The sequence below is a fragment of the Moschus berezovskii genome, chromosome 19 (assembly GCF_049115385.1).
Source record: "Moschus berezovskii isolate FMDL1 chromosome 19, NW_MosBer_1.0, whole genome shotgun sequence".
Lineage (NCBI taxonomy): Eukaryota > Metazoa > Chordata > Mammalia > Artiodactyla > Moschidae > Moschus > Moschus berezovskii.
Window position 1 is genome coordinate 47,413,952 of NC_142478.1, and position 24,180 is coordinate 47,438,131.

At 50.4% G+C, this 24,180-nt stretch overlaps 1 protein-coding gene across 1 annotated transcript; it reads right to left on the reverse strand.

Annotated features, from left to right (window-relative positions):
- Positions 1-422: 422 nt before the first annotated feature.
- ANHX (anomalous homeobox) lies at positions 423-15,332 on the reverse strand. The gene is made up of 9 exons (XM_055405443.2): positions 15,063-15,332; positions 12,735-12,862; positions 9,853-9,976; positions 8,870-9,086; positions 8,357-8,477; positions 6,949-7,241; positions 3,407-3,554; positions 1,161-1,245; positions 423-890 (listed from the first exon to the last, which is right to left on the reverse strand). Exons 1-9 carry the CDS (start codon positions 15,309-15,311, stop codon positions 804-806), a joined length of 1,452 nt encoding a protein of 483 aa, XP_055261418.2. The 5' UTR covers positions 15,312-15,332; the 3' UTR covers positions 423-803.
- Positions 15,333-24,180: the final 8,848 nt, after the last annotated feature.

Genomic DNA, 24,180 nt, shown 5'->3' on the forward strand with positions numbered 1-24,180 from the left:
TAGGAGCTGCAGCCAGCCCAGCCCTGGGGCCTGTGCTTCCCTGCCCACTGCTTCCATCTCTGGGACAATTTCTAATTCCTGGGGCACGACATCAGGTGAGAGGCAGAGGGAAGAGATGCCCATGTGACACTGCTGATAAAACAGAGCCATTGAAAAGGATCTGAATGTCCATCACCAGGGTCCTGATGCATGGATTAGTGCCCCACACTGTGAAATGTGGACCCGGCCTGAGAGGGGCAGGTGTCCAGGACAGTTTAGTGAATGAAGGGCATGGAGTCAGAACATTAAACTTTTAATTGAACAGAACATTTGCTGGGCAAACACACTGAATCACAACCCTGGGCAAGGCAACCCCCAGCCTGGCAGGCTCTCCCCCAGTGCATGTGCCTCTGTGCAAACCCCAGACTCAGAAATGCCAGAGGTTGCCCACACCTCACTCACCACATCTACTGGGAGGAGAAGTCTGGCCTTGTCACAGGACAGGTGGGAGGCCCAAAGGGCAACATACCCCTCTGAGAAAGGCCTTCACTGCCCAGAACCCACCCTGAAAACTGACTGCAATCTGCTGCTGCCTGCATAGAACAGACCCACCTTTGACTTCTGACTTCAGGAATGTTTTTCAGATACTTCTTCCAATACAGGAAGTTGACAACCAAACTATTCAAACAGGGCTTGGCGGGCTCAGCAGAACCCCCAGGAAACTGGGGGCCTCCTTCTTCAGTAGGGATAAAGCTCTGTTACTCGAGTTGCTGGATGTCCACAGCTGCTCCTCTGGAGCACTGGCCAGCCTCTCAAGGGGCAGTTCAGTCCAGGCTACCCCCTGAAAGCTCCAGGAGCATCCTGGCTCCCCAGAAGGCGTCGCTGGAGGTCTGCCCGTCAGACCACTGCACCTGGGAAGCCAACACAGTGTCACACACGGAGACGCCCTCTGCCGGCTCTGCCCTCCCACTTGGCACTCCCGACTCTGGGACTCACCCCTCTGGACTCAGTAGGAAACCTTGCCCCAGAACACTTGCCTCCCAGCTCCCCTTCCATTGAAGTCCAGCCTCCAGATGTCCCTGGCTCATGTTCAACTCTACCCATTTTAGTCACTCTGAAGTCCCAAGCTGAGGACCCAGGAGTCAGGAAGGAAACCCACAGTGCTTGTAGGAGGGTCTCACCTGGCTGGAGGGAGAGGGCTGGCTCAGCTCCACGGCAGACATGGGGACAGGGAAGCCTGGTGGGGCCGGAGTCAGGTCTGAGGGGCTGGAAAAGGGACAGTGTCAGGACAGGCCCTCTGCCAGGCCCTATTTGAGGGTTACACTGTCCCCTGTGAGCCCCATACTCGGAGAGCTTTCTACCTGTCTGAAGCCCTTCCAGGTGACAGGCTCTCTGGGAATAGCCTCCTCCTGCAAGGCACTCAGGTGTGCAGGATGCTGGAGGGACCTCAGGACACCTCAAGCAGGTGGCTCAGGTAGTCAGGGAGCAAGGACATTAGGGCAAGCTCATAGAAAAGGGGTGGTGAGCAGAGATGTAAAGGAAGAAAAGGTCACAAAGGGACAGGCCTGAGGCATGAAGAGGTCAAAAGGTCCTTAGAACAAAATCAAGGAGAGCAGCAGGGGGAACAAGGCAGGAGATAGGCGCAGCCACTCAGGACAACAGCCATGCAGGTCCTTGAAGTCAAACCATATCCAGCCTGTGATCTAGTCATCCCATGGTTAGGTGTATATACCCCAGAGACACGAAGGCAAACATGCAGGCCACCATGTGTGCAGCAAGGCACACGCCAAACCAGCAAGGCACACACCAAACCCAAACCAGGAGCTCTCAAATGCCTCTAGCAGGTGATGTTAATCCATACCAAGATTAGCACTCAGCAAGAAAGAGGGGTGCTGATACACACAGGAGGAAGGGATGCTGATACACACAGGAGAAAGGGTGGTGATATACACAGGAGGAGGGGTGTTGATACACATAGGAGGAAGAGGTGCTGATACACACAGGAGAAATGGTGTTGATACACACAGGAGGAAGAGGTGCTGATACACACAGGAGGAGGGATGTTGATACACAGAGGAAGGGTGTTGATACAGGAGGAGGGGTGTTGATACATAGAGGAAGGGTGTTGATATACACAGGAGGGGTGTTGAAACACATAGGAGAAAGGGTGTTGATACACACAGGAGGAAGGGGAGCCGATACACACAGGAGGAGGGGTGTTGATACACAGAGGAAAGGTGTTGATACACACAGGAGGGGTGTTGAAACACATAGGAGAAAGGGTATTGATAACACACAGGAGGAGGGTTATTGATACACAGAGGAAGGGTGTTGATACAGGAGAAAGGGTGTTGATACACACAGCAGTAGGGATAGGTCTCAAGCAGTCAGGCTGAGTGAAGGAAGAAGCCATATAATTTAAAAAGGGCAGATGCTGTATGATTTCACTCATATGAAATTCTTAGAAAATCCAGCTAAAGAAAGCAGATCCTTGGTCCTGGGGAGGTGGGGGCAAGGGGTGGAGGCAGATAGAAACAGCTCTGTGGCCCATGACCTAAAGCATAGGTATGGTTTGTGATGAATACATAAGTCACACTCAGAAAACTGTCATTTGTACCATCTAAACATGTTGGTTGACTTTATGCCCCAGCAAAGCTGTTTTTAAATAAGGAATCAAGGTTATCAGATCAGAACAGAGATGAGCTGGAACATCGGAGTCCAAGGGTGAGAAAACCAGTGGAGAGGCCAAGCAGCCTCAAGGGGGCCCTGTGGCTGCTCCACTCCATACGGCTTCTGCTCATAAACCCACATCATCTGGCTGTTTCCACAAGCAGAGCCTGTTTCCTCAGGAGGCTGCTCCCCTCCTCTCGCATGTCCCCCAGTAATTCTGCCCTCTCTGGGCACCTGATCTTCAGCTCCTCGATTTGGGAGATCCCAAACTCTGTGGACCCTGTCTGGTGACCCTCTATCATAGGCTCCCCCTCCACCACAGGCCCAACACTCTTCTCCTGTGAAATCTGAACCACTGTCACGCCCCCATGCCATAGTCTGCAGCACATCCCCTATTCACAGCCCTCCCAAGCTGCTTTAAAATTATAATTTGGAATATAAAAGCAGGCTCTTGATGCTGTCCAGAAACTGAAACAACCTTTGGGGAAAAGAAAATGCCTGAAAGAGGCTGCTAAAGCCCAGGGAGACCTCTGGGGAAGCACCATCCACATGCCTGTATCTGCCCCCGTGCTTTCAAGTGTTCTTTTGTCTGTGGGAAAAACTATGATCATGTAGGACAGGGGAACTGTTGAGGTTTCCAGAAATCCATAAGGAAAGGACCTCATCTGCCCCGTGGGAGATGGTGTCTCCCGACCAGGCACCACCCCACGTGTGGCCCGTAGGAAGTGCCACCTGAGCCCAGTGGCTCTGCACTTACTTCTGGGTGAGGATGAAACTGGGAGCCTGTGCTGGGGGCTGGGTCACCAGGAGGTTGCCCGCCTGTTGTGCTGCTTGGCTACTGCAGGAACCTGGATCCTCCTCCAGGTATGTGCCCTGGGGGTTGATTCTGGGAGGGTCAGCGAATCCTGCAGGGGAGGAAACCCCACAACCCAGAGCTGGGAGACAGAAGCACAGTCCATGTGCAGCCCAACACAGACGTCCGCGGAGAGGCAGTGTCCAGTCTGCCAGCCCCCGGCCTCAGATCTGCATTGAGGAAAGAGAAGCCACTTCTGTCGATCTCAGTGGCTTTTTAAGGCTTCCAGAGACCAAAACAGTGTCAAATTTCACTGGCTTCAAGTTTTTGTCATTCTAGACCTCAAACCAGCCCAACGAAGACTCAGCATCCAAATCTGCCCACATTCACTGCGGCCGCTGCCGTGTGAGGACAGACTCCTCGGTGCCTCCCTGCTTCACCACAGGCTGAGGCCAGCCACCCGCCACTTCCCTCCCCTTTTTCCTTGGGTTTCACCTTGACTTCATGGCAGTGCAAGGTGTTATTCCCTTGCCCTCTTTAAACTCCCTTACTTAAAATGTTGTAGAACATCTCTCAGGGTGCCTTTCACTCTAAAAAAGAAAACCACATGGACTCGATCAGTTCCAGGTTGACATTTAGGAGCAAAGTAAGCTAAGAAGGAAGGTCCATTTGTGCCATAAGTCCATCTGGGCAATAAAACTAACAAGCATCCTGATCTCAGACCCCAAACAATGGTCCTCCCTCCTGTCTGCCAGAGCAACCATCTAATCTGTCAGCTGCTCAGACCTGCCAAACCATTTGGTGTATGACTGCCTCCACCTCCGTTGTATCTTCTTCCCATAGAACTTCAAAGATATTCTGAGGTCCACGAAATATGGTTAAGTGCAAATTTGAACATTTCAATTCACACAGAATAGATCAATGGGTTACAACTTCTTCCTCTAAGAGTAAGCGAAATAAAAAGCCCCAAGCCTAGAACAAAGGGAGTGTCATGGGAAAGGCAATTAGCAGGTGGGGGGTGTCCATGTTCGGCAGATGCAGGGCACACGTCCAAAGCCAGAGCGTAAGCAGGGGTCAAGGACCCTGAGGAGTTTGCAGAGAGGAAAGAAAAGTGAGGTGCTCAGGTGGTCAGCAGGGAGCTCACCAATTCCCAGAGAACATCACCCCTCACATATGCCTGACATGGTGTGAAGACCAGCTCCTCTCTTCCCAGTATGAAGCTGGCCACTGCCTGTCCTGACTCCAGCTTTGTTAGTACACATGGACAGGAAAAGGTCTCTGAAATGAAAGACCAATCCGTTCAGATGGAAAAACTGCCTCAGAGAAATAAGTCTCCAAGCTCTTCCACTTTCAGGCCCCACCTCTTCCTGTTTCCAAGGAAGGACCTGAATCCACCATCCTAACATTTCCTCCTTCAGGCAACAAAGCATATTTACTGAAGCTTGTAAGCAGGATACTCAGAGAGCATCTATAAAAAGTAACACAATCTATGAAGAAAGGAAAATCAGAATTAAGAAAAGACAGCTTGGAGTTCTCTTAAAATACATAACTGTCATAATACCAGAAGATAGGACTTCCCTGGTGGTCTGGTGCTTAAGAATCCGTCTGCCAATGCAGGAGACATGGGTTTGATTCCTGGTCTGGGAATTTTCCACATGCCAACCAAACCCATGAGTGCGTGCGCCTATGGCCCGTGCTCTGCAACAAGAGACACCACCGCAATAAGAAGCCTATGCACTGCAACTAGAGAGTAGCCCCTGCTCACTGCAACAAGAGAAAGCCTGCACACAGCAAGGCCCCAAGACCCAGTGCAGCAAAAATAAGTAAATAAATGCTTTTTTTAAGAAAATCAGAAGATAGAGTTTAAGACAAAAGCACATACAATAAAAAGAAACTTTTTAAAAGGTAAGCATTTTGGGAGATTGGCCCAGCATTTCCAATATCCAGATAACATTTGTGCTGTAAATAGAGAACTGGAAGGAGGAAATCATCAGGAAACTATCAAAGAATATCACAGAAAATGCCTGGAGCTTAAAGAAGACCTTGCTCTCTCTTTAAACTGAAAGGCTTAACAACACAGTGATTTTAAAAGACCCACACCTAGGACCATCACTGTGAAATTTCAGAACACCAAGACTTAAAAAATAAAAAGCTTCAAGAAAGAGAAAGTATGTAAAACATGTAAAAATCAGAATGACATCTGACTTAAAATGACAACATTGGATGCTGTAATGATATGTTGCTTTCAAATTTTTAAGGGAAAAAAGTGTTTTGAATTCAGAATTCTGTACCTGACAAATTGTTAATCAAGCATGAGGGAAGATTAAAGACAATTTCAGAAGATGCAAGGAATCAGAAAATTTACCTTGCGGTCACCCTTTCTTATAAAGTTAAAGACATTCTCTAACATAACAAGAGTCAAGAAAGAAAGAACAAGACTTGCAATTTAAGGAAACACTGAAGTGGAATTTCCCTGGTGGTCCAATGGTTAAGATTTCACCTTCCAATGCAGGCAATGTGGGTTTGATCCCTGGTCGGGGAACTAAGATTCAACACTGAAGCAAACCCAGGTGCTCTCAGGATGACGGCTCCATCCCAGGCCTAGGGAGACTGCACTTGGATGGGGACAGGGAGAAGGAAGCTCCCAGCAACAAGTCTTCAGAGGTGATGCTTGAAACACGGGAAGAAGCTAAGGACAATGTAAGAAAAGCAGACAATGTAAGAAAAAGGAAAGGCAACGAGAAACTATAATAAGACATATATATATATATAACCACAGAAGAGGGCTTCCCAAGTGACGCTAGTGGTAAAGACCGCCGATGCAGGTAGACATATGAGATGTGTTTGATCCCTGGGTCAGGAAGATCCCCTGGAGGAGGGCACGGAAACCTACTTCAGTATTGCCTGGGAAATTTCAAGGACAGGGGAGCCTGGCGGGCTACAGTCCATAGGGTCACAAAGAATCAGACAAGACTAAAGCGACTTAGCATGCATGCATAACCACAGAAGACTAAGAAACTTAGGTGACAGGCTGAATTCAGTGCCAATATCCTCCTTACAGATGTCACAAGATGCTATCATGTTTGGTGCACAAAATATATACCTGAATACATTTTCGTTAAGGGTATGTATAGCTACAATTACAACTAAGAAAGAAACCAGGACAAGAGGGTAGAAGTCCAAGCAGCTCAGCCCTCCTCTGTGCTAGCAGACGTGGACAAACTAGTCACGGGGACTGGATGCAGGGTTGGCAGCCATTCCAACTCTTTTCTCACTATCCTACTTTTTTAGTCATGTGTGCATTTTACTTTGAAAACAAAAATAAACAAAAAAAAACATCCAGCTGTTCGTGGAAAGAGCCTGTTACAACTGCACTGATTTGTGGGTCTAATATATGGGATTCAAGCAGGAAGTCCTCGCCCCTCAAAATCCTGCCCCTCCAAATGAGATACAAGCCGTCAAAGCATCTGATGTAGAAACGCATGGTCTGTCTAGAGTGGACCCACCTGTGGGGCTGGGGTCCCTGAGGGTGGCGAGGGACACAGCCAGAGCAGCGTCTGTAGGGCGCATGGTGAGGTCCAGCCCGTGACTGTGGATCAGCTGCCCAGTCTGGAAGGAAACTTCCTTGGAGGATGCCAGTGAGATAGACATCAGCCACGACTCAGGGGCAGCCAGAGAGGGGTCCAGCGTATCGTTGGCAGCAGCCAGAGGACAGAGACCAGGGCCAGAGCAGACAGGGGGCAGAGTGGCAGGATCATGGTTAGGTCCCTCCTGGTACATCTCACCACCCTGCAGAGACCTGGGGGACACAGGGAACACCACCCCTTGGTGGGCAGAGGCCCCCTCAGGGTAGCGGGGCCTGGGAGGACATTCCAGCTCAGTCTGGGAATCTGGGCTCAGATGGCTGTGGGGCCCACCACATTCCCAGTCATGCTGCCTTCACCATCCTCCCTGGGGCTGCAAGAGTAAAAATATTACTGCTAGAAACCTAAGATACATTAGCAGTTTATTTACAAGTGCTTTCAATGAAGCATTGTTCTGCAATACTGAAAGCTGAAAATGATAGGAACAACCTAACAGTTGAGCCACTATATGAAGGTGGGTCTTAAAGGACTATTAGGCAGAAGTTAATAATTCAAAGAATTAATACTCCACAAATGCGCACGCTGTCTCAGATGGCGCTCCTGGACTTTTGTTAACAACCTCCCACCTCTATAATCTGTGTGACGACCTGCATGGCAGGGCTTATCACTGTCCCCATTTCACAGATGAGAAAAGTGAGACACCAAGAGGTCATGGGAACCTGCCTAAGGCCACATGGCTGGGTAGTGCTGGCCTGAATGGGAGGTGCCAGCCCAGTAATGTCATGAGAGATGCTAATAACACAAGGGTAACGGGGAAAAGTAGGCACAGCTTGATGGCTCATACAGCATGGACGTGGCCCCTCGCTCAGACTCAGTCCCCATGCTGGCCAGCACTCCTGCTGGCTCACAGCAGTCTGTGCAGCGTCACAGGAGCGGCAAGGTAAGGTGAGACACGGCCTGGGCTGTGGGAGGAACTTACTAACTTAGAGATATACCAACCACACCAAATGCTAGAGAGAAACAAACCACGAGGAAGGCCGTTTGCCTTTAGGAGATAGGTCTGCATGTTTTTCTAAGTCTGTTTCCTCATTCTCCAAAATTTATATGAAGTCAGGCTGTGAGTCAGGCTCCAGGAAGCAAGTGTGCTATACATGACGTGGGTTCCTCGCCAGTGGCTCCCCCTCCTACCTGGGGTCACAGCTGTCTCTGCCCTCAGCCATCACAGACCTGGTCCCAGGGTCTGGCTGGCATTCTTATGCCCACTCCATTCCTGGTCTCCCACTGAGGGTGGGGAACTGAACAGGGAGACAGTCCCCTGGCGTGGCAGTACCTGGGAGCCAGTGACTTGGACATATTCTCGTCTCCAGAGAAGTCTGGGGTCAGAGCCAGCGGCTCCCACGGCCCTTGCGTGGTCTCCAGGGTCTGTAGAGGCCCACTTTCCTCAGGTCCTGCTAAAAGCCGATCAGACGGGAGGGGAGGCTGGGTGATGCTTGGAGTCCCAGCCTCCTTCCCAGCAGATTGAGAGCAGTCACGCTGGCTGCCTGCTGCTCTTTGTTTGACCCTTAATCTATCTTTGGTCTGAACTGAAACCCACAATTATGAACCCAGGCCACCCCAATTCTGGTGCTTTGTTCAACTCTCCCTGACTCCTGGGCCTGACCTCACAGTCAATCTCCTAATGCAAAATGCTGCTGCAGCCCACCTGGGCCACCCTGAGCCCAACCTGACCCTTCGCATCAGTGATCTCACTTCCCACAGGGTGAGGTGCTGAATGTGCAGACTGGGGCTGGAGGAGGGGGCCTGGCTGGTCCTGGATACAGGTTTTGTCAGAGGGGCCACTCACTTGACCACTGAGGCCTGTCCACAAGCCCAGAGCCAAGGTGGGGATGGCCGGTTGGCTGCGGGGGGAGGTGCCGACTCGCCTCCCCCGACTTGACATCTTCTGCTGAGTCTGGGGCTGGCGCCGCACGCTGCATCAGGGCCCTCTGGCGCCGCCGGTAATTGGCAAACCAGTTGTAGACTTGCTCCGTGGTCAGGCACGTCTCAGAGGCCAGGTCCTCCTGCCCCAAAACAACCCCCCACTAGCCCAGCCCACTCCCAAGCCGAGAGGCCGGGGCACCAAGGGGGCAAGCCACCACCCAGCTGACAGTCAGTCACTCACAGCCAGGAGGGCTCCGAGCAGCTGGCAGACCAGATCCTCCCAAGGTGCCACACAACCACTGACCCTCTGCCCGCCTGTGCCAGAGTGTATCAGCCATGACCAACTCTGCGACCAGGCACCTCTCAGATGTGAACTGGCACCACCCACCACAGCGCCCTGCTCTGGGGGAGCCCAGCTGACTGGACGCAGGGAGGAGGGAGCAAGCCAGCTTTCTGAGCAGTAGGATCTGAGGGGCAGACTCTTGCCCTCTCCACCTGCTCCTGGAGGGCGCCCCCCTCCACCCCTCCTGCTGGAGCCCCGGCCTCAGCAAGTGCTCAGTGAGTGTCTCCTGAAGTCACACTGGCTAACGGGATATTAAGATGCCTGTGATGAAACTCCCTCCCCAACCTGTGCAGGGCAGACATGCAAGGGCTGCCAGCCAAAGGGCACCAACCCCAAGGGAGTTCAGGGTGATGAGAGCCCACCACCACCCTGGCAGATAGGCCACTAGGGAGGGTGTGGACCTGCCCCCTAAGGTGGTGATGTCACCTAAGGGTGGCAGACCCCCAAGGGTGTTAGTCCCCCACCTAACAGTGGGGGTGAACCACCCAAAGGTGGGCATCCCCTAAGGACAGGGAGTGTTAGCGAAGGGGAGGGTGCCTGGCCACGCTCATATCTGCTCTTACCCGCTCGGCCTTGCTGGGGTTGGTGCTCACGCCCGAGGCAAAGTCCTGCAGCTTCTGGCGAACTTCTCTGGGGAAGTTCCGGCTCTTGAGGCCGTCAGGGCAGAGGGAAGCAGGTGGCGGGTTCCTAGAGGAGGACACTGAGGAGCTGGTAACAGACCCCTGCTCCTCTGGATGCACCTGTTGTGCCCCCCTGGACTCTTCTCCTTTTACCAGCCACCCTCCTCCCCACCGTATGCTGCAGGACCTGGATCCAAGCCCTGAGTAGGGAGGGGCCTGGTGGTGCCTAGACCCACACTCCACATTCTCATCAGGGTTCCCAGCACCCCTCACTGACCAGTGGCCCTGACTGCTGAAGCTGGATGATGAAGACATTGAGGTGGGTTACGCATTTGCAAAAGAAAAAATGACAGGGGGCTTCCCTGGTGGCTCAGTGGTAAAGAATCTGCCTGCCAATTCAGGAGATGGATTTGATCCCTGGGCTGGGAAGAACGCACATGCTGAGGAGCAACCTAGCTCATGCACCACAACTACTAAGCCTGTGCTCTAGAGCCTGGGAGCCACAACTACTGAGGCCCAAGCACCCTAAAGTCTGTGCTCTGCAACATGAGAAGCCACAATGAGAAGCCTGCAGAACACAACCAGAGAGTAGACCCCACTCACTACAACTAGGGATTCCCTGATGGTTCAGTTGGTAAAGAATCTGACTGCAATGCGAGAGACCCTGGTTCGATTTCTGGGTCGGGAAGTTCCCCTGGAGGAGAGATAGGCTACCCACTTCAGTATTCATAGGCTTCCCTCATGGCTCAGCTGGTAAAGAATCTGCCTGCAATGCGGGAGATCTGGGTTAGATCCCTGGTTTGGAAGATCGCCCGGAGAAGGGAACGGCTACCCACTGCAGTATTCTGGCCTAGAGAACTCCACGGACTATCTAGCCAATGGGGTCACAAAGAGTTGGGCACGACTGAGCGTCTTTCACTGCCAACTAAAGAAAAGCCCACACAGCAATGAAGACCCAGCAGAGCCAAAAATAAATAAATATTTTAAATGACATAAGTGAACAACACCAGTTTTTTCCAAGATTTGATATCCAAATACCAATTGACAAATCCCCGTGAATGTCGAGAACACACCCCATACATCCCAGTGAAGCTCAGTTTCCCACTTCTCACATCTTCCCCCAGCCTGTCCTGCCCATCCCAGTAAGAGAACACCATGTCCTGGCCAATCAGGCCAAGAGCCTGGGTTTATTATCTTACCTTCTCCAATACATTCAACCTATCAGCAAATCCTCCTGAGTCCATTCTGACACAACCCATTCCCCAGCCACAGCCTCTCCCAGAACCTCCAAGCACCTCCTGTCTCTGCTCCTGCACTGACCACCAGCTGCAAGGTGAATCACCCCTCCTCATGCCCAGAGAGCACCGTCCCTGTGCTCAGGCCTCGCTCAGGTTCTGTGGCCCTGTGCTGCAGCCCCCACCATAACAAAGGATCACTGAACCACAGCCCTCTACTGAGCTTGTCCTGTCTGGCATTCCTTGCTCTGAATTAGGGGATCTAATCGCTTCTCGGCCTTTTGGCTAAGATCAAGTGTGTGAATTAGGGGATCTGCTTTGTTTCCCAGTCTCTGGTCCATCATCTACATCCAAGCGCAGCTCCAGGAGAGCCCCAGGGGCCTCTTCACAAACACGGCACACTGCTCCCCAAGTCACTTTGCTGAACGACCCTCAGGCAGGCCCTAAAAACCTATAGGGAGGGGACTGACTGCAACCCTTGACAACTTCAAGGCTGCTTAACTTTTGGGCTTTGAGGACGTATCTGGTGGGCACTGTGAGAAAAATTCTGTCTGATCCAAAAGGAATCCATCCATCTCTTCCTCCATCAACCAGGCCCTTGGCCCAGCAACTCCTGTCACTTGGGCTTTCAGGAGCTCAGAGCGAGACCTGTAGCCCCTTCTGGCCGGTGGAGAACACCCAAATAAGGAACAAAGGCTCTGCAGCCTCAGCGTCTAAGCTGGAATCCTGCCTTTGCATCGCTCTAGTGTGTAACCAGGTGTCACTAATTTGTCTGTGTCTCGGTGTCCTCATCCATGCGTGGTGATGATGGTGATGGTTGTAACTGGTAGTTGTAATGTTAACTTAGTGCTGATTATGGTCATGGTGGTGATTGTTATTAACACCTGTTCAGCAGCTATCACGTGCCAGACTGTCTTCTAACCAGGGGTCCCCATGTCCGATGATCTGGGACCTAATGTCTGATGATCTGAGGTAAAGCTGATGTAATAATAATAAAAGTAAAGTGCATAATAACTGTAATATACTTGAATCATCCCGAAACCATCCCCCTTGCCCCTGCACATGCACTGGTCCACGGAAAAATTGTCTTCCACAAAACCTGCCGCTGGTGCTAAAAAGATTGGGGACCACTGTTCTAAGCACTACGTACATCTCACTGGGTGCGTACAGCACCCTCATCTCTATTTGTCTTTAAAAGGTCCTGCAGCCCTAAGGAACTGCACTGAAATCCCAGCCAGGCCACTGGCAGAACCTGACCATGGGGGCTAGCTGACAGGAGGGGCATCCCTCCTCCCATAGGAGGAAAGTGAGGTTGGGGTGCCCACCTGCTGACTCCCTCCCTGCAAGGTCCTCACTGACAGGCAGAGGCTCCTGGCCTGGGGTCCTGGGAACGGCTCTCCATCCTGCCCTGTGGGCAGAGGTGGGATAGTGTTCCCACAGCGGAGCAGGCGGAGAGGTGGCTCAGTGTCGGGCACTGACATCACTGTTTCATCTCGCCTCCCTCCCTCTACTTCACCTCAGCCCTTCTATGGTTCTGGAAGGTAAATCCCTCATGAACCCCCAGGAATAAGCGCCAAGACCAGCACATACCTCTTCCTGCACCGGAACTTCTGCACTGGCGTCAACGTGGACACGCCAAGCCTCTTCATGGCCAGACGGTAGTGGATGTCATTCCAGAGCTTCACCAGCTTGGCGCTGCCGCCCGGGACCTGGCACCCCTGTGGACAAGAGCCTCCTGAGATCCGCACCCTCCCCTGCCCCGGAGCCCTGTCGTTCACTTGCCTGAGCCCTAAGACCAGCCACCCACTGGCGCCCAATGGTGAGGGCATGAGCTCCATGGCTGGGCTCCAGTCCCCACCAGGCTTGCAGGGAGCCCCCAGGGGGCACAGTTCTCCTCCATCCCCACAGGTGAGGGGCAGGCAAGGGGAAGGCCATCTCTGGGCTGCAGCCACAGCACACAGGAGGCAGAACTGTGCTAAGGCCCACATGAAAGATCAGGTTTGAGGGGCCTGAGGCATGACCCCCGTCTTGTATGAGAGGCCTTTCCCACCAGCTGGGTGGGTCCCTGGGTCTCAGAGAGCATATTCTGAGCTAAAGGGGATGAATGGGTCCTGGTCACACCACTGATGGCTCCCTGACTCAGTGGGACGTGGTCATGTGATCAGACTTTTGAGATGGCCAAGGATGCTGAGGACAGGCCTCGCCTAGACACAGTCCCTGTGCTTTAACCCCAGTGTTCTCAGGACCATTTTGGTGAGGAAGGTGCTAAGAATCGTTTAGCTTTCTCTCCACAGCAACAAAAAGCCCATTTTGCTGGGTCGAAGCCTGCAGTCTCCTGCCAAGATAAAGCAGCAGACCCAGGGCACAACCTATGGGCAGGGAAACCACGTGGGGCCTCCCCACCTGCAGGAGTGGCCCTTGGCAGGAAACGCCCTTTTCTGAGGTGGCGGCCCCATGGCTTCTCTCAGGTCTCAGAACACATTACTTTCTCAGAGCCATTTCTAGACAATCCCGAGTGAGTCAGAGTCCCTCTCCTGGGAGTTTTTTGTCACATTTCATCCTTGACTGCCTACACAGCAGCTATGACAACTCTGTGTGTTCATCCATTTCATCTGACGTCGCTGGAAATCTGAGTTCTCCTATGTTTCAGGTGTTGGGGATCCTTTAACGAGCAGAACTGATGCAGCCCCTGCTCCTGGGGCCTGCAGTGCAGGAGGGGAGGCAGAAAAAACACAGGTTGAAGAATAAACAGATTTCTACTTATGAGCTGAGGAAGGAGCCATAGAGGGAGACGAGGGCTCCTTTATATACTTGACAATAAAGGAGGCACTAGCTGTACAGGGTGACATTTAAAGCAGAAACCAGACACGCAGGAAAGCTCCAGCCACACAGAACGGGGCTCCAGCCTCTGGCAGAGGAAATGACACCTGCAAAATTCAAAAGAAGAGGATCTCAGGAGTTCCAGGAACAGCAAGAAAGCCAGCATAACGAAGTGGGGCAGGAGGGGTCCAAAGACTGGAGAGCAAGCCAGCACTGACGGCAGGCTCTGGGGCCACCACCATGGTCCCAGTCTGCAGTTCTAAAACTCCCTCTGGCTGCTAGGTGAGGAACGGATGGAGGAGGCAGGAGAGAACATGGTGGGGGGAGGGGGCTGGCGGGGGAGGGAGCCAGGTGGATGCCACAGGGCTTGGGGGAGAGGGAGCAGAAATAGAAAGAACTGAAAAGAATTGAGTAACTTGAAAGTAAACTCAACGTGAATGATGCATAGATGTACATGCATACATACATATGGAGTGAAAAAGGGAAACACTGGCCCCCCAAATCTCTTATTAAAACCTTTCGAGCCACACATAGTTTAGAATTCAGAACTTCACACATTTTAGGAAGTAACACAGGTATACACTACAGAATTTGCACCACTCCAATATGATCTGGGGCAGGCAGCATCGTGCAACCAAACATACCAATATTTGGGTAGTAAAATGGACCGCAATAACATAAATGGGTAAAGACATCAATAGCTTCATGTGGACATAGCTCAGGTTTTCATGCCAAATGACTTGAGGTGCAAAGTGCCACCAGAGGACTGACAAACTTACTTGTGATTTCAGAGTTCCCGAATGCAGACCCACAGCCAGGGACTGAGAGACTGCGTCTGTTTGCTTGTCTCACTAACTGGGATGCCAACTTTCCAAGCCAGGACCACGAAGATTCCAAAACTGGACAGTCTCATCTTCAGTTACCAGGCAAGTTAAAACTTAGTACAGAGAGAGTGAACCATCCCGGCTTGGTTTATGGCACCTCTCCACAAGCTCCTGCTGACTCTGGGCATTTCTGTCGTGTTTAGGATGGTGGTGGCCACTTCCCATCTCGTCACACCCCCATCTCCCCAACCCCCATCTCACAGACCAGTTCTACCTCCAGCAGCCGGCAGGCGGCCTGGTGCTGCTCCTGCTGGGCCAGCACGCTGGCGCACACCAGGGCCACATCCGCATTGTCCAAGAGGTACAGGCGGAGCTGGCTGTCCAGCACGGCTGTGACCAAGGGCTGCACCTGGATGGGGTCATCCTGGAGGTCCTGGCACAGCCTGCCTGCGAGGGTCACCAGCTCCGGCAAGGACAGGCTGGGGCCCCCGTTTCCCCTCAGCAGTTGCAGGAAGCTCTGCATCGCCAGGCGGGTTGGGCCCCTCTGCAAACAAGACGACAAGTCAGGACCACAGCCTGCCAATGCTGATCAGCTGACTGCACATCTATGTTCAGCCAAGTCTGCCAGGCCTCTCCTGCCACAGGTACTTGTAATGTGGCGACAGCGAGAGAAGGCAGGGGCGTCAGGGATCGACAGAGTTTCCCGTGAGTCCCCACAACAGTCCAGATTCTGGCTGTGTTGTGGCTGCAAGAATCCTCCTTGCTCCTCACTCCTGGAACCTCTGTTCCCTTCGTGCCCTTTGCCCACATCACCACCTCTCTGTTTTCTCACATTTTAAAACTACAATCTGACTGTGTATATATACACCAAACGGAGAGCTTCCTTATGGCAATACTTAGTCTGGCAGCACTGCAGGAAGGACCCCTAGTCTCCACTCAGTTCTGAAAAGGACCCGGAGGAAGGAGGAACTGTAACCACCTCCCCAGCCCCACACTAGTGAGCCCTTTCTCAAACATAAGGTCCAGACCTGTGTTCCAACTACCTGAGGGCTATGGAACAGGCTGCTGGCAGCAAAATTAAAGGGTGTGTACTTAGCAGATGCTACCAAACCACTTGCCACACACTGTGTGAATTCTCACCCTGTGAGAATCTGAACAGACTTGCCACGCTCCGTGGCAAAGGGTCTGGCCTGTTTCCAGCTCTTGCCGCCCTGTACCACCTACAGGAACGCGCAGGCAAAAGGGGCGCAGGATGCGCCCTCGTTGCCGCTCCCGGACCTCAGCGCCTTGTCACCGGCTCCTGTCTCAGGACCCCACCTTTCTTCCCGGCACGATGGGCAGGAGGTCCGAGACCTCGCATCCTTCGAGGGACCTAGGTTTCCTCTGGGGCCGACTGCCCCATCCCACCCCCGACCGGGCTCCAGGAAGGGCAGGGAGGAGGCTAAGGGCCAAATTCACACGAAGAGGATCCTGGAAAAGGGGAAAGAAATGGGCTGGGGAGAGGTACCCGGAACACTGAGGGGACCCGGCTCCTTGGGGATAGACGGCTCTACCGCGCCATCCTGCCTTGATACCCTCTGCCTGACTGTGGCCCTGCGCCGCCCCACCTCTCCAGGTGCCCTGCTCCCCGTGGGGGCCAAGAGACCTCCGCGGCCCCCCACCCAGGACCGCAAACTCAGTCACCGTACCCCATAAACTCCCTCCTGGATACCCCCCTTTCACCCACCTTCATCCAGACGCCCCCAACTCACCCCCCTAGCCAGGCCCTGGTTCTCAGCTTCCAGGCTCAGCACGCAAATCCCCGGAGGCGGTTCCGAGGTGCGAGGTGCGGTTGCTACAAAGTATCGAGGCCTTGGCCAATCCCTGAGTAACCGGCCCGATGACCCTGGCCTCGCCCTCTCCTCCTAAATCCAGGGGGGCTGGGGGGATTCTAGTGGTTCTGGCAGTTCTTAGTGAGCCCAGAGGTTCTCGAGGGTCCATGGGATTGGGGTCGGGGGCTGCACGAAAGCCAAGATCTTGGGGGGATGGCATCGGAGGCTCCAACTAGCCTGGCTGTTAGGCCCCAGAGCAGCAGGGCTGGGTTGGAGGAGAGGGTGTCACGACCCCCAGCCCCTGCAACAAGAGGAAGCTGTGACCCTGGGCTGACCCCAAGCAACCCCTGAAGCCCCGCTGAGATCACAGCCCATGGGGCAGACACTCCCCGCCTCCCCTCATGCCCTGAGGGATCCGCACTCCAGCCTGGGCCCTGCGGGAGGGGGATCAAGGAGCCAGGATCGTAGGGTAGATCCCACCTCCTGTGATCCTGGGGGTGCATCTCTGCGCCATGAAGGAGGCCTTCACATGGTGGGGGCCTCAGGACCCGAGTTCTCCACACCCCTGGTCCACAAGCAGGGGAAATCACTGAACTGCCGCCATCCCTGCCCTGGCGTCTGCCCGGTACAGGTTACAGTCTTGTGACTTTTGCACAGCAAGCTGGAAGGCACCCTAGAGATGAGACCAGGAAGACTTCAAATTGATTTTTTCTTTCTTTTTCCAGTTTTAAAGTCTTTAGTGCATTTGTTATAATATTATTTCTGTTTTAAGTTTTGTCTTTTGGGCCTCCCAAGGCAGGTGAGATCTTAGCTCCCCCACCAGGGATTGGTCTGCACCTCCTGCATTAGAAGGCAAAATCTTAACCACTGGACTAACTAACAGGGAAGTCCCGTGAGTTGTTTTTTTTAATATTAATTGTTATTTAGTGGCGCAACAACTCTCTCATTGTGGCGTCAAGGCTTCAGTGTGCTGCAATCTCTAGAGCAGGTGGGCTGAGTAGTTGCTGAGGGCAGGCTTAGTTGCTTTGTGTCATGTGGGATCTAAATTCTCCAACCAGGAATAGAACCCGTGTCCCCTGCATTGCAAAGCGAATCTTTAACCACTGGACCAATAGAGAAGTCCTGTAAGTTGGTTTTTAAATGGTGGTGGTGGCAAAAATTCTCTGACGCCAGAGCTTCTGCCTAAGCTTATGGGCAAGACTGGCAGAAAGAGAAACATTTCAGTGTTTGTTCACAATCTGGAAACAATCCAAGATCTGGTGGAAGATTTTGGTAAATACATCAAACTTCAGAAAGAAGGTGGGCTCAGGAAGGTTAATTAGTAGTTGTGCTGAGAAAGAGTGCCTCCTGACCCCTACTAGTGATACATTGTTTCTCAAAAACTGCCTGTTACAAAACAAGGTGAGTGCTATGAGCCCATCTGAAAAGTACAGATATACATGCCACATTGTTAAACACTGGTTGCCACCAGGGTGACAAATTATTTATCATTTTTATTTGGCTTTTAATTTTTTTTTCTTATTCATGTTTTCTACTTTTTATAAAAAGATAATTGGTTTTTCTCCTTTTAAGGTTCTTTTCATGAAGTGAAAGAAAAAACACAGATAACAGGGTTGGAGGAAGCAAGCCCAACCCATGCAGTATACCAGAACAGACACGGGTGAACAGAGGCAACGAGAGGCTTGCTGCAGGAAACCCTGCTGCTTTGGAAATGCGTTCCCAGGTCCTTTCTCCAGGGCCAGCTGGGAGCTCAGTGACAACATTTGCTGTCCACCCATTAAGCACCAGTGAAGTTAAAATGTTTGGAATCCAAAATGTCCACCTACCTACATTATACAATTAATTTAAATGTAATTCAACAAATGTTATGATACTAATTCCTTTCTACAAAGTCAGTTGTTTTTGCTGTTGTTGTTGTTGGCTGCCAGATAAGAAGTTACTATTTATAAACATTGTCTTATTTGAGCCTCCCAACACCCCTCTGAGTGAGTGTTATATTCTATTATGTTCTCTTAGTATGGGTCCAGTGAATTTTAGTTTCCACCTATAAGTGACCTCCTTTAAATGTAAGACTCAAAAGCTTACATTCTTAAGCACATAATTTTAAGTATTCTAAATCAGGGCGAACTCTTCATAAGCTGCATTTTTAATAGAGGTCTGACCTTCCAACAAAAGGTAGACCAAAATGTGTTAAGTATCCAACACCCACTGTAAGTAGATGCTGCCTCCTTTCTTCCATGCTCTCTAGTATGAAATGCAATGGTTACCACATAATGCATTCTAAAGCATAATGACAGCTGTTTCCAGATTTTCTGTTCTCTTCTGGACCCAGGCTACCTGGGTTGGACTGCCAATTCAGTAGCTTAAAGCTGTGTGACTTTAACCCTATGCATACCTTCTCTTCTCTTTGGTGAAGTTTATTATTTGAAATAATAACAGGCCTTCTTTGCTCATTGGATTGAGAAACTTAAATGAGCCAATACTCTCACATGCTATTTTCTTCATCATTTTGTTTCTTACCTACACTGTTGATTTTTAACACAATCAAAATCTGGTTAGGTAACCTCCCTCTTATGACTTCTGTTCAGAAATTTTGTGGTCATCCATGTTCTTTCCCCATAATGATTAGCTGAGTAATTTTAAAAAATTCCTGATCCAGGCACTCCCCTGGTGGTCCAGGGGTAAAGAATCCACCTGCCAATACAGGGGTCATGGGTTCAATCCCTAGTCTGGGAAGATCCCACATGCCATGGAGTAACTAAGCCTGCAAGCCACAACTGAACCCATACGCCTCGAGCCCCTGCTCTGCAATAAGAGAAGCCACTGCAATGAGAAGACCTTGCACACAACTAGAGAGTAGCCCCCACTCACCACAACTAGAGAAAGTCTGCATGTACCAGCAAAGACCCAGCATAGCCAAAAATATATAAGCAACAAATAAAATCCCTGATTCACAGAAGCCCACCTAGATACAGCCTCCTAACCACCTCTTCTTCACCCTGAACCCCTCTCTTCCATCCAGGGAATTACCTTCATCCCCAGGGTCCCCCTGAGGGAGTTCCTGTCCCACCCTCACTGCCCTGGGATGCCTTCTAGAAGGCCCCAGAGTAACTACCTCCAGTGGGTAGGCTGGAGGTATCAAATTTGTTGAATGTCTGTCTGCATATTTAGTGCTTGCAGCTGTTGGAGACCAGTTCTTTGGCCTTTCCTTGGTTCACAGAATTCCAGGGAGCAGGCCATCTGGGGAACAACCTGGGAAAGCAGTGCAGGACAGACAGAGGTTACTTGACATCCTGGTTAGAATGCTGTGAATGACAGAGTATAAACAGGAGCTTCCAAGAGTGACTCAGCTGTCCTTCCTTTCTTGGAAGAAGGCAGGTGGCAGATGGGGGCAGGGAACAGGAGGACCCTCCCACACACTGACCCAGAGGCAGTTGAGGCTGCCAGCCCTGCTAGAGGATTAGACCCTGTTCTCCTCAAGCTCAGATGAGTTGCCCTCCTGATACAGGTCTCTCAGGGGGTCAAAGCCATATATCTCCCTCCTCTCTGTCCTGTACTGGGCCCCCACAGGGCACCTCCTTCATCACCCTGGGTGCCAGCATCACCACTCAGGGCCATGACCAGCATGCGGGTGCCCAACACTCCCTGGCGTCTGGATCTGTACGGCCCGGGCTGGAGGACTACCATTCAAATAAGGCCGGCACTAGAGTGAGGCAAGCGAGGAACCAAACAACTCAGTCATCAAGATGAACAGTATTTTAACACAGTGTTTTTAAAAACCACAACGTTCACCAGACAATCCATGATGAGCAAGATATTTTTTTTAAAAATCTAAAGATGAGATGAATATAACTGATTTTTGCTTTTGCTTCAGGCTCAGAGGTGGCTGGGCAGTGGTGCTGTGCCCAAACAAGACCCACTTCACCTGCTTCAACCCTTCTTTCCCGCTGGTGATTGGTCAGATGCTGGTTGGGGACAGGGACTTGGAGCCCGGAGACTGCTTACTGAGCATACGTGACTCTGTGAGGTGTCCTTATATCCAAGTGACAAAATACCCATCAGAAGGTTAAGTCACTGGTCCACAGTCACAGAATTGGCAGAGGGTGGGTTTGAGGTGTGTGGTTGTCCTCTCACCTGGCAGCACCCTGAACTGGAGGGTGGGAGAGGAGGAGGGGAGTCCCAGTGTAACCTGCACCCTTACCACTCAGTCCACCTTCCCGATGCTGGTCACACTCCAGGTCCACACTGGACACTGACGTCACAGACAAATGAGTGTCCCTGCGTTTCAGGAACCCATCTTCTCAAGAGTTGCTCATTCCCTACTCTGTGTAGAGCATGAAGAAATCAATCTGTTTATTTCTGTTGTTTAAAAACAACCTATTTAACCAAAAACATTTTCAGTTCAGTTCAGTTGCTCAGTCGTGTCCAAATCTTTGTGATCCCATGAATCGCAGCACACCAGGCCTCCCTGTCCATCACCAACTCCCGGAGTTTACCCAAACTCATGTCCATCGAGTCAGTGATGCCATCCAGCCATCTCATCCTCCGTTGTCCCCTTCTCCTCCTGCCCCCAATCCCTCCCAGCATCAGTCTTTTCTGATGAGTCAACTCTTCGCATGAGGTGGCCAAAGTATTGGAGTTTCAGCCTCAGCATCAGTCCTCCCAATGAACACCCAGGACTGGTCTCCTTTAGGATGGACTGGTTGGATTTCCTTGCAGTCCAAGGGATTCTCAAGAGTCTTCTCCAGCACCACAGTTCAAAAGCATCAATTCTTCGGTGATCAGCTTTCTTCACAGTCCAACTCTCACATCCATACATGACCACGGGAAAAACCATAGCCTTAACTAGACGGACCTTTGTTGGCAAAGTAATATCTCTGCTTTTTAATATGCTATCTAGGCTGGTCATAACTTTCCTTACAAGGAGCAAGCGTCTTTTAATTTCATGGCTACAATCACCATCTGCAGTGATTTTGGAGCCCAAAAAAATAAAGTCTGACACTGTTTACCCATCTATTTCCCATGAAGGGATGGGACCAGATGCCATGATCTCCGTTTTCTGAATGTTGAGTTTTACGCCAACTTTTTCACTTCCTCTTTCACTTTCATCAAGAGGCTTTTGAGTTCCTCTTCACTTTCTGCCATAAGGGTGGTGTCATCTGCATATCTGAGGTTATTGATATTTCTCCCGGCAGTCTTGATTCCAGCTTGTGCTTCTTCCAGCCCAGCGTTTCTCATGATGTACTCTGCATATAAGTTAAATCAGCAGGGTGACAATATACAGCCTTGATGTACTCCTTTTCCTATTTGGAAACAGTCTGTTGTTCCATGTCCAGTTCTAACTGTTGCTTCCTGTCCTGAATATAGGTTTCTCAACAGGCAGGTCAGGTGGTCTTGTATTCCCATCTCTTTCAGAATTTTCCACAGTTTATTATGATCCACACAGTCAAAGGATTTGGCATAGTCAATAAAGCAGAAATAGATGGTTTTCTGGAACTCTCTTGCTTTTTCAATGACCCAGCGAATGTTGGCAATTTGATCTCTGGTTCCTCTGCCTTTTCTAAATCCAGCTTGAACATCTGGAAGTTCACGGTTCATGTATTGCTGAAGCCTGGCTTGGAGAATTTTGAGCATGACTTTACTAGTGTGTGAGATGAGTGCAATGGTGTGGTAGTTTGAGCATATTTTGGCATTGCCTTTCTTTGGGATTGGAATGAAAACTGACCTTTTCCAGTCCTGTGGCCACTGCTGAGTTTTCCAAATTTGCTGGCATATTGAGTGCAGCACTTTCACAGCATAATCTTTCAGGATTTGAAACAGCTCAACTGGAATTCCATCACCTCCACTAGCTTTGTTTGAAGTGATGCTTTCTAAGGCCCACCTGACTTCATATTCCAGGATGTCTGGCTCTAGGTGAGTGATCACACCATCGTGATTATCTGGGTCATGAAGATCTTTTTTGTACAGTTCTTCTGTCAAAATCAAGTTATGTTACTGAGAAATAAATGCTGAAGTGTCCAACTAAAATGGTAGAGTTTATTCCTTCTTTCAGCTCTTTTTTGCATGATTTGAAGCTTTCTTGTTAAGTACACACATTTAGGATTTTTTTTTAATGATGCTTTTCCTTATATAACATTCCTATATATTCCTGACGGTTTTCTTTGCACTTAATATATATTTACTTTCATAAAAGGGCACATATTTTCCAATGTGAGCTCTTAGGCTGGGAGATAAGGTACAGATAAATCAATCTGACCTGAATTTCAGTTTTCTGAGGTTTGCTGAAGCTTTTGGTTGATTAGTACAAAACTGTCTTCAGATATTTCAAGGGCAGACCAGGATGTTTCCCTCAGCAGGGCCTGGAATCAGAGTGTAGAAACATTGAAGAGATCTGATTGTGTTCACAGCCAAGCTGTCTGGTTTCAGAGTTGTGCAAAACATCACCCTGCCTTCAGCCTGTAGTTTAAATATTAGCCTATAGTTTATTTTGGTTTTCCTAAATAGACAATCACATCTGCAAACAACAGGATTTTTGTCTCAGCCCTAAACTCCAATTCCTTACAACATTTTGTTCTCACATATTGGCTAGAATTGCCATTGTTGTTATTGTTGTTTAGCCACACAGTTATGTCCAACCCCATGGACCGTAGTCCACCAGGCTCCTCTGTCTATGGGAAATCCCAGGCAAGAATACTGAAGAGGGTTTGCCATTTCTTTCTGTAATGGATCTTTGAACCCAAGTCTCCCACTTGGCAGTTGGGTTCTTTACCACTGAGCTACCTGGAGCCTTTAGAACGGCCATTACCTTGCTATAATTAAAGGGGTGAACATTCTTTAACTTGGTAATTTGATTAAAAAGTAATAATAATTTAACCTATTCTGGGTTACCTAGTAGAAGAACTAATTAATAATTGCAGCAAACTACACAAAGCCCGCACAATTGCACTCATCTCACACGCTAGTAAAGTCATGCTCAAAATTCTCCAAGCTAGGCTTCAGCAATATGTGAATCGTGAACTTCCAGAGGTTCAAGCAGGTTTTAGAAAAGGCAGAGGCACCAGAGATCAAATTGCCAACATCCACTGGATCATGGAGAAAGCAAGAGAGTTCCAGAAAAACATCTATTTCTGCTTCATTGACTATGCCAAAGCCTTTGACTGTGTGGATCACAATAAACTGTGGAACATTTTGAAAGAGATGGGAATCCCAGATCACCTGACCTGCCTCTTGAGAAACCTGTATGCAGGTCAGGAAGCAACAGTTAGAACTGGACATGGAACAACAGACTGGTTCCAAGTAGGAAAAGGAGTACGTCAAGGTTGTATATTGTCACCCTGCTTATTTAACTTCTATGCAGAGTACATCATGAGGAATGCTGGGCTGGAAGAAGCACAAGCTGGAATCAAGATTGCCGGGAGAAATATCAATAACCTCAGATATGCAGATGACACCACCCTTATGGCAGAAAGTGAAGAGGAACTCAAAGGCCTTTTGATGAACGTGAAAGAGGAGAGTGAAAAGGTTGGCTTGAAGCTCAACATTCAGAAAACGAAGATCATGGCATCTGGTCCCATCACTTCA

Bases quoted from the DNA above. Each gene is read 5' to 3' on its own strand.
- ANHX (XM_055405443.2), bottom strand. From the start codon at position 15,311: ATGCAGAGCTTCCTGCAACTGCTGAGGGGAAACGGGGGCCCCAGCCTG. The intron at 9,977-12,734 runs GTATGTGCTGGT...GTCCTCCTCTAG, and splicing joins AAGTTCCGGTGCAGGAAGAG to GAACCCGCCACCTGCTTCCC. The intron at 9,087-9,852 runs GTAAGAGCAGAT...GTTTTGGGGCAG, and splicing joins ACCCCAGCAAGGCCGAGCGG to GAGGACCTGGCCTCTGAGAC.